The sequence below is a fragment of the Podarcis pityusensis genome (genome assembly GCF_964106645.2).
Source record: "Podarcis pityusensis genome assembly, chromosome: 14".
NCBI classification, from domain to species: domain Eukaryota; kingdom Metazoa; phylum Chordata; class Lepidosauria; order Squamata; family Lacertidae; genus Podarcis; species Podarcis pityusensis.
In genome coordinates, this window is record NC_138039.1 from 39,533,561 (window position 1) to 39,544,222 (window position 10,662).

The 10,662-nt window shown below is 42.8% G+C and overlaps 1 protein-coding gene and 1 long non-coding RNA gene across 3 annotated transcripts in view; both read left to right on the forward strand.

The window, feature by feature from the left end:
* Nucleotides 1-8,944, forward strand: part of SLC27A2 (solute carrier family 27 member 2) — a 32,830-nt gene extending 23,886 nt beyond the window's left edge. For both annotated transcript variants that reach the window (XM_080980395.1, XM_080980396.1), the window contains 4 exons: nucleotides 255-453; nucleotides 1,894-1,991; nucleotides 5,345-5,475; nucleotides 7,807-8,944. In XM_080980395.1, coding sequence (XP_080836521.1) covers nucleotides 255-453; nucleotides 1,894-1,991; nucleotides 5,345-5,475; nucleotides 7,807-7,983 — 605 coding nt within the window. In that variant the 3' untranslated portion in view covers nucleotides 7,984-8,944. The remainder of the gene's footprint in view (nucleotides 1-254; nucleotides 454-1,893; nucleotides 1,992-5,344; nucleotides 5,476-7,806) is intronic.
* LOC308462757 overlaps nucleotides 1-10,662 on the forward strand; it is a 226,437-nt gene that overhangs the window by 146,919 nt on the left and 68,856 nt on the right. The window lies entirely within an intron of this gene.

A 10,662-nucleotide genomic window follows, 5' to 3' on the forward strand; every position in this document is an offset into this window, starting at 1 on the left:
AAGGTAGCCCCACATAGAGCGCATTGCAGTAGTCCAAGCGAGAGATAATTTATTTTTTAAAGCAACTAACAAATGTAATAATAGATAGATTGATACATAGATTGTACCCAGCCCATCTGACTGGGTTGTCCCAGCCATTCTGGGCGGCTTCCAACAGAATATAACAAAACAGAGTGAAACATCAGGCCTTCAAAACTTCCCAGTATGGGGCTGCCTTTTTATACTTGCTTGCTGTTGTTTTTTGTTCCCTACAGGTGAAGTGGGACTGTTAGTTTGTAAAATAACACGGTTTGCACCATTTAGTGGATATGTGGGAGCCAAGAGCCAGACTGAAAAGAAAAAGCTCAGAGATGTGTTCCAGAAAGGGGATTTATATTTCAACAGTGGTGATCTTTTAATGATTGACCATAACAACTTCATTTATTTCCATGACCGAGTTGGAGACACATTCCGGTTTGTTGGCTTTTTATGTATATTTATGACCTTTAAAAGGCGAAAGCAAATAACTGTGGGTTCTTAATGTATGCACCAAGGGACGTGGGTGGCGCTGTGGGTTAAACCACAGAGCCTAGGACTTGCCGATCAGAAGGTCAGTGGTTGGAATCCCCGCGACAGGGTGAGCTCCTGTTGCTCAGTCCCTGCTCCTGCCAACCTAGCAGTTCGAAAGCATGTCAAAGTGCAAGTAGATAAATAGGTACCGCTCTGGCGGGAAGGTAAACAGTGTTTCCGTGTGCTGCTCTGGTTCGCCAGAAGTGACTTAGTCCTGCTGGCCACATGACCCGGAAGCTGTACGCCGGCTCCCTTGGCCAATAAAGCGAGATGAGCGCCACAACCCCAGAGTTGGCCACGACTGGACCTGATGGTCAGGAGTCCCTTTACTTTTTAATGTATGCAGCTCATCAGAAAGATGATGTGCAGCAGAGAATTTGGGTGATCATGTCACTATGCAGTGCAGGTTGGGGGACAAATACACACAGCTCTCTCTCTCTCTCTCTCTCTCACACACACACACACACACCCACACACACCCACACACACCCTCTTTTGTTGACCTCTTACTGAATATGTGAGCTTACAATGAAAAATATTCTGTCGGAAATGGGTAGCACCAACATGCAAGTCATCACTTAGTGATGCCAACAGTCAGCAGATGAATGTGTGGACTTATTCCAAGTCAGTCCACATACTGACTTGCAGAAATGGCAACATGAAATGGTCTTGAAGAGGGGGTTCCGTATTATTGTGTCAGGGCTGGAGCCACGAAAGCTGAACCCGGAAAACATTTCCATGGATGCCCTATGTGGTAGCTAGTCAGAAGTTCAGTTTGGGGCATCTTCCAGAGGTTTATATGGTCTCAGGCTCTGAACTAGCCCCACCCACCCAGGGTGGCCATTAGGCCCTGTGGTCTAAACCACTGAGCCTCTTGGGTTTGCTGATAAGAAGGTTGGCGGTTCGAATCCCTGTGACGGGGTGAGCTCCCGTTGCTCGGTCCCAGCTCCTGCCAACCTAGCAATTCGAAAGCAAGTGCAAGTAAATAAATAGGTACCACTCCGGCGGGAAGGTAAACAGCGTTTCCGTGCGCTGCTCTGGTTCGCCAGAAGCGTCTTAGTCCTGCTGGGCACATGACCCGGAAGCTGTACGCCGGCTCCCTCGGCCAATAAAGCGATATGAGCACCACAACCCCAGAGTCGTCTGCGACTGGACCTAATGGTCAGGGGTCCCTTTACCCTTTACCTATACAGTATTACTTGCAGGTTAGTTACTTAATTTGTATGGCTACATCTCTGCAAAGGAAAGTGGCACAAGTGTCCATTATTTTGCAATGTTACTTGCTCTGAGTTTGTTTGCTTTAATGGGATTTTCTCCCCTGCTGCCCCCCCCCCCCCATCTCAGATGGAAAGGAGAAAATGTTGCTACAACTGAAGTTGCAGATATTCTGGGACTGATCAACTTTATTCAGGAGGCAAATGTATATGGCGTGCCCATTCCAGGTATAGTATGAATGCTGTGGTGTCAAAGGTGATAGTTTTGTGGCTTCTTGAAAAGAGAGAGAAAAATGGCCTTCTTTCCATCATTGTGGCTGCTACACTCCCTCAACACTCATCCTAAGTGATCAGAAGATCTCTGTCCCACCTTCTGTATTTTCCTCATAACACATTTGAATTTTTTGTAACCATGATTGCAGAGTAATGTATCAACATTAAAAAAAGATAGCAGCAGAGAAGGGAGTCATTAACTTTCTAGACAAAACCAAATACTGTTTTTCAGCATTTGTAAACACATTTTGAGTTGCAGAGGAGAGAAGTTGGATTAGGATGAATGCAATCAATTTTTAAATATTGGGAAGTCCGTGACAGAAGTGGATATTTTGTATGAACCGAAATATTAACTTACAGTGGTACCTTGGTTTAAGAACAGCTTAGTTTATGAACAACTTGGATTAAGAACGCTGCTAAAGCCAGAAGGAGGTGTTTTGGTTTGTGAACTTTGCCTTGGAATAAGAACATGTTTTGCTTCCTGTTGAGTGTGTTCCATTTGTAAATTGAGTCCCCCGCTGCTATGGGAAAGCACACCTTGGTTTAAGAACGCTTTGGTTTAAGAATGGACTTCCAGAATGGATTAAGTTTGTAAACCAAGGTACCACTGCATACATGTCTACTCAAACATAAAGCCAAACTAAGTTCTATAGGACTAAGTGCAAAGGATTGCAGCCTTATTTTACTATATGCTTTTCTTTTCTCTAAAAGAATAAAAGACAGATCAGCGACAAGTTCTATTTATACAATTATGCACATTTTTTTAAAAAATATGTATTTATTTATATACCCTTTATATGCTGAAATGGCATCTAACCAGTTTACAATTATAAAATCAATAAAATTGTAATTACAAATCATAAGATCAATACAAATTAAAATACACAATAACAATTCCATTGGGGCATTAAAACACCCCCAATTAAATATAGAAATGAATGCAATGAATACGAAATTTAAAAATACAATTATTATCATTATTAATAATAATAATAGTAATAATAATATCCTGCCCAACAGAATATTAAAAACACGATAAAACATCAAACATTAAAAACAATAAAACAAACCATTACAAAGCACAACAATCAGAAGAATTAAATGTGATTATGTGATTAAATGTGTTATGTTTTCAGTAAACGTCTTTTTTAAAAAAGAAAAAGGAAAAATAGCAAACAATAGGAGTCTTTTGCTGGGTGCTCCATTTCTGCCACCGACATTTAGAGCTTGATTACCAAGTGTGCTTGAAGCTGCTTTCCTTTGTTTTCACCTACCTCTGTTGAAGAGGTAAACACCTAATTGCCATGGGAAAGATTTCGCCAACAAGAGAACTGAATAATAGTCCAGAGTTCCTTATCCTCTCCTCAGATTATGTTACAGCAGATGAAGGAAATATAGCTCAGCTCCCCTTGGGCCTGAAAAACCAAATAGAAGACTGAAATGCCTAATTGCAAACTGGTCTTGCAGCAAGGGGGAGAGTAGCAAGTCGTGGTAACCCTTCACATTTTTTTATTATCCCTAGGCTAAACCTTTTCACCCCTTTTAGATAGATCCTATATATTTGCCACCTGATGTAAGTTCACAGGGACAGAATCTCTCCTAAACACTTAAGCCGATCTGGCAGATTCAGGTGTGAGCACCAAATATTCTATCCCAAACCACAAATCCTTTGAGTAAACAGTATTCAATGCCAGGTGTTCCTTTCCAAGTGACAAAAAGCACAGATTAGCTCAGAAGAAAGTATGCAACCATGTTCTCACAGCCCTGGCTAGGGGCTCCTGTGTCAATAACATTCAAGGTCATAGACCTTAGAAGCCCTGGGAGGAGGCTGGTTCCATCAAGACTATTCCAGCCCCTTCCCCTTAGGTTTTGGCTTAAAAAACCGTAGTCCTTTCACCTACGTGTACAAGGAAGCTCTCTCATCCCACACATAGCATGACTACAGTGTCAAACAGCCGTGGTTCAGCTGAAACCTCCAGGTGCCCAAAGCACTTACCTAACTGGAGAGATGGGCTTGATAATTTGGCTGTTTTTAGTTCACGTTCTTGATGTAGGGCAGCGGTAGACTTCAGGCAGCTATGGTCTTCTTCTCCAACTCATTTGGATTTGCACAGAAAAGGTCTGAGGGTTAAGTTGTTGTTGTTGTTGTTGTTGTTGTTGTTGTTGTTGTTGTTACCCTGCCTATCTGGCTGGGTTTCCCCAGCCACTCTGGACGGCTCCCAGCAGAATATTAAAAGCACAATAAAACATCAAAACGTTAAAAACTTCCCTAAACAAGGCTGCCTTCAGATGTCTTCTAAAAGTCAGATTCAGTGGTACCTCAGGTTACATACGCTTCAGGTTACAGACTCCGCTAACCCAGAAATAGTACCTCGGGTTAAGAACTTTGCTTCAGGATGAGAACAGAAATCGTGCTCTGACGGTGCGGTGGCAGCGGGAGGCCCCATTAGCTAAAGTGGTGCTTCAGGTTAAGAACAGTATCAGGTTAAGAATGGACCTCCGGAACGAATTAAGTACTTAACCCAAGGTACTACTGTAGTTGTTTATTTCCTTGGCATCTGATGGGAGGGCCTTCCACAGGGTGGGCGCCACTACCAAGAAGGCCCTCTGCCTGGTTCCCTGCAACCTCACTTCTCGCAGTGAGGGAACTTTCAGAAGGCCCTCGGAGCTGGACCTCAGTGTCCAGGCAGAACGATGGGGGTGGAGACGCTACTTCAGGTATACTGAGGTAGTCAAGTATACCTTGACTACTTGACAAGTTGTCAAGACAGTCTGTTTTTTATGATTTACACTGTTCGAAAATTTTTCTAGTAAGCTGTATCAGGAACTTCTTGAGATGCGGTTTAGAAACACAGGCAACAGATATAATGGGAAAAACTGATTTTAATAAATGATTACAGAATATTTGTTACTTAAGAGAAGTGTTGAAGCCTCAAAGAGATACAGGGAAGTCAACTAATATAGCAGGGATTCAAACTAGTTTTTCCGGAACAGAAAGAAAGTGACTGTAAAGAAAGAAAGAAAATAAGGATTACAAATGTATTTCTTTCTGAGACCTGGTGTATAGAATATTCAAATTACTGTTTGTGCCCTTTGAACAATTTAGTGTACTTGACTAATTCTTTTTTGTTTTATATTATCTACCTTTTAATTTCTTTTTCTTCTTCTTTTTTCCATTTTTGTATTTTTCCTTTTGATTTTTGAATATTTGGATGTAATGTTTAATTTATGCTTTCTTTGTAATTTTTAAAATGCAATAAAGATTTAAAAAGAAAAAAGAAACGCAAGCACCAATGATTGCTTTGCAGGTCACGAGGGCAGGATAGGCATGGCATCCATACGCCTAACAGACGGCTGTGAATTTGATGGGGGACAACTCTACAAACACGTCGTAGACTACCTGCCTGCTTATGCAAGGCCTTGTTTTGTGAGGATCCAGGTAAGTCTGCCTTACTAAGGATCATTTTCACCATGGAACAGGTTCTAGTATTAGTGGAAGTTACAATACGGTAGGAATCTGCGCATCTATGATTCTACCGCTCCTGTAAGAAGACTGATTACAGCATTCAGGCTTTTTTTTTTTAGAGAAAAGTCAAGCAAGAGTCAACAGGATGTTGTTGTTTAGTCGTTTAGTCGTGTCCGACTCTTCGTGACCCCATGGACCAGAGCACGCCAGGCACTCCTGTCTTTCACGCAGTTTCTTTCTCCCGCAGTTTGGTCAAACTCATGCTGGTAGCTTCAAGAACAGTATCCAACCATCTTGTCCTTTGTCGTCCCCTTCTCCTTGTGCCCTCAATCTTTCCCAGCATCAGGGTCTTTTCCAGGGAGTCTTCTCTTCTCATGAGGTGGCCACAGTATTGGTGCCTCAGCTTCACAATCTGTCCTTCCAGTGAGCACTCAGGGCTGATTTCCTTAAGAATGGATAGGTTTGATCTTCTTGCAGTCCATGGGACTCTCAAGAGTCTCCTCCAGCACCATAATTCAAAAGCATCAATTCTTCGGTGATCAGCCTTCTTGATGGTCCAGCTCTCACTTCCATACATCACTACTGGGGAAACCATGGCTTTAACTATACGGACCTTTGTTGGCAAGGTAATGTCTCTGCTTTTTAAGATGCTGTCTAGGTTTGTCATTGCTTTCCTCCCAAGAAGCAGGCGTCTTTAGAAAGGTATAAAATGATGCATAAAATGGAGAAAAAGGACAGAGAAATGTTTTTCTCCCTATGCATCATAACACTAGAATTCTAAACGTTGGAAGAGGACGGACAAAAGAACATACTTTTTAACACAGTGCGTTTGAAATTGCTCCCACAAGGGGCAGTGATGGCCAGCAGCTTGGATGGCTTTAAAAGAGGAGCTCAGTCAGTAGAGCCTGAGACTCTTGATCTCGTGGGTTCGAGCCCTATGTTGGGCAAAAAGATTCCTGCCTGCCAGGGGGTTGGACTCGATGACCCTCATGGTCCCTTCAAATTCTACAATTCTATGGTTCTAAATTCATGAAGAATAATGTTATCAGTAGCAACTAGCCCTGATGGGTGTGTTCTATGTCCACTGTCAGAGGCTGTATGACTCTGAATCCTGGACGCCACAGGAGGAGAGGGTGCTTTTTCTTTGGGCATAGTTGATTAAGGATACTTAATCCAGAGAGGTGCATACTCTAGTTATCTCCCGCTTGGACTACTGTAATGTGCTCTAAGTGGGGCTACCTTTGAAGGTGACCCGGAAACTGCAATTAACCCAGAATGTGGCAGCTAGACTGGTGACTGGGAGTGGCCACCAGGACCACATAACACCGGTCCTGAGAGATCTGCATTGGCTCCCAGTACGTTTCCGAGCACAATTCAAAGTGTTGGTGCTGACCTTTAAAGCCCTAAACGGCCTCGGTCCTGTATACCTGAAGGAGCGTCTCCACCCCCATTGTTCCGCCCGGACACTGAGATCCAGCGCTGAGGGCCTTCTGGCGGTTCCCTCATTGCGAGAAGTGAGGTTACAGGGAACCAGACAGAGGGCCTTCTCGGTAGTGGCGCCCGCCCTGCGGAAAGCCCTCCCTTCAGATGTGAAGGAAATAAGCAGCTATCTTCTTTTTAAAAGACATCTGAAGGCAGCCCTGTTTAGGGAAGTTTTTAATATTTAATGCTGTATTGTTTTTAACACTTGATTGGAAGCCGCCCAAAGTGGCTGGGGAAACTCAGCCAGATGGGCAGGGTATAAATAATAAATTATTATTATTATTATTATTATTATTATTATTATTAGGAATTGTAGCTCTGTGAGGGGGAAACTACAATTCCCAGGATTCTCTGTGGGAAGCAATGTGCTTTAAATATGTGTGGGGTGTGCTTTGAATGTACAGTGCGATTCCATCCTTAGTGTCAGAATCCTAGGTGTGTAACTTGAAACCCAACAGAGAGGGACTCGACTTTAACCTACACCTTGGAGCTGAGCCTAAAAGCTGACTTCATAGCTACACCAGCCAGACTAATGTTTATACTTCCTTTTTTTATTTTTTGGCAAACTTTGTACTTTTCCTTTCCCCCCACTTCCTCATATTTTGTGTAACATCTTGCCTGATAAAGAGTTCTTGAGAGCTCAGACACTTGTCATTATTTTTGGCATTTTTGTTGATTCCAGTAAAGATATTGCCCAACTGATAATATTAAGGCTACAATCCTGTTTACCTGAGAGTAAGCCCCTCTGAATACTGTGCCTTACACTTGCATAAACATGCATAGGATTGCACTGTAATTTTGCCTTTTCCCTTGTCGTTGCAGGATGCCATTGAGGTCACCGGAACATTCAAACACCGGAAGGTGCAGTTAGCCCAAGAAGGATTTGACCCAGCAGCTATCAAAGACACCCTGTATTTCTTGAATGACAAAGAAAAGACATACGTACCCCTAACGGAGGACATTTATAATTCAATATGTAGCAACCAACTGAAACTATAACACACCCAAAGCGGCTGGTTGGTGGTGTTTGTAAAAGCAAGAATCAGTTTTTATATAATGTTAGAAAGTTACCAAAATTGATTTGAAAGTGATTGTGTGTTTGTATCTAGAATCTAGTGGGTGGTTCCCTAGACCAGATGGCTGGGAGGTCTCTTGCTCTTGATGGGGTTACACTTCCCCTGAAGTGTAGCTTGGGGGTGTTCCTGGATCATTTGTTGTCGCTCGAGGCTCAGTTGGCCTCAGTTGCCCAGAGTGCCTTCCCTCAGCTTCAGCCGGTAACCCAGCTACGCCCCTATCTGGACAGGGATAACTTAACTTCTGATGTCTATGCTCTGGTAACTTCAAGGCTAGATTACTGCAGTGCGTTATACGTAAGGCTGCCTCTGAAGACGCTTCGGAAACCAGCTAGTGCAGAATTCAGCGGGGAGGTTGCTCACAAGACGGTTTGTGCATATTACACTGATCCTGGTCTGACTGCACTGGCTACCAATTAGTTTCTGGGCCCAATTCAAAGTGCTGGTTTTGACCTATAAAGCCTTAAACGGCTCAGGACCGCAATACCTCAAGGACTGCCTCTTTTCATATGAACCTACCCGTACCCTGAGATCACCTTATGAGGCCCTTTTTCATGTGCCTCCTCCTTGAGAGGTGCAGAGGGTGGCAACGCAAGAACAGGGCCTTCTCTGCAGTGGCTCCCTATCTGTGGAATGCTATCCCCAGGGAAGTTTGCCTGGCACCTTCATTTTATACCTTTAGGCACCAGGCAAAGATGTTCCTTTTAAGCCAGGCCTTTGGTTGACCTGATTGACATCCTATACCCCTTTAAAATGTAGCTTGGGGGGGCATGTTATTGGGTTATTCTTATTTTGATTTTATATATTGTGATCTTTTCTGTGAACCACCCTGAGATCTGTGAGTATAGGGCGGTATATTAATTCCAATAAATAAATATAATTTTAAATGCCATTACATTCTTTGTTTAACAGATATTTTAGTGGTGATGGCGAAGTTGTTTTACCTCTGCCTTCACAGTTCTGGGCAGTATGCTTTCGAATGCCAGTTAATGGGAATCACAAGGCGAGAGAGCCCTGTTGCACTCAGATCCCATTTGTGGGTTTCTTATAAGTATCTGTGAGAACTGTGAGAACAGGATCCTGGGCTAGAGAGGACCTGAGGTTCTCCTTCCCTGTCATAGGAGTTCCTGTATTCTTGTTTTACATACACATTCCTTTCATGATACAATACGATATCTTTATTGTCATTGTCCCATACAGAACAATGAAATTAGAAAATCTACATAAGACATTCAGAAACCCCCAAAAACTCTGAAGCCCCATTTTAAAATACAATATACTCCTATAGAGACTCCTTATACTGTGTTTAAAACCAGAATTGCATTTGGGTAGAAACTGTTTCTCAGGCGGCTAGTCCTAGTCTTTATAACCCTGTACCTTCTTCCAGAAGGCAGAAGCTGAAAGAGATCATTTCCGGGGTGCGCACTATCCTGCGCTATCTCTGCAGCTTTCTTATGGCACCTGGCAGCATAGATTTGACCTAAGGTGGGAAAAGTGCACCCAATTATTCTCTCTGCAGTCTTTACAACCCTGGACAGCATTGTTTTTTCCCTGGCCGTGCAGCTCCCAAACCACACACACAGACCATAATTTAATACACTCTCCACAGTACAATGGTAAAATGCCATCAACGGGTCCTTTGAGAGATTGTTTTTCCGGAGGATTCTCAGAAAATATAACCTCTGCTGTGCTCTCTTCATCAGGTCTTTGCTGTTTTCTAAATTTAGCACTAAAATCTGCATGATCTGCATACGAGTTCCTGCCATGTGGTTTATTGAGTACTTGTTATGTACTGAGTTGAATAGGATCCAAAATGCAGCAGTCTGATTGGTCCCAGAACAATAGGATGATTGGTCTGCAGGAGCCACCCAATCCAGCTCCAGATGGAAGTGAATCCACAACCCGATTGGCCTACAGGAGAATTCCGGAATTAGCCAATCACGTGCAGCCCATTGTGTAAATAATGTATATAAAGCAGATACTTTGAGGGGACTTTCATTCCTCCTCACCACTATGAGCTGAATAAAGAGCATGAAATCCACTCTCGACTCTGAGTATATTTCAGTACTGAATGAACGTCTCCATTATAGCTGGAAACCAAAATGGTCCTGGAGGAAGTGAATTAACCTTCAGACCACCTTGACCTATTCAACCCTTTTCTAGATTGCCCAATCATTGGGACAATGTCCCCACATTTCAGGATATCCTTGCTCTATAAAGTAGCTGTGCCTAACTCAGCAGCGATGTACTAACATGTGTAAAATATTTGCTCCACAAATTACCATTTTGCAAAACAGATCCCACGAGTTTCAAGTATAACTTATTTCTGGCTGTTGGTTTGTGGTGTTTTTCCAACAGAAAGAAGAACATGGTTTCCTTGACAGCATTTCTTGTTGCAACATTTGTTGGTGCTATTCCTTCTTCTGAAACTAAAAAAGGCTGAGGACAGTTGACAACTTTTCATCCTAGCAAAGGTTTTTGTGCATCAAAAAGACAGAAATCCTACATATTCAGCATTTCCTGGCCTGAAAATACCATGAGGAAAATGACATCTGTTGACACTGTAAACAACTGAAAACTTTGGCAGCATTTGAGTAACGTTTGT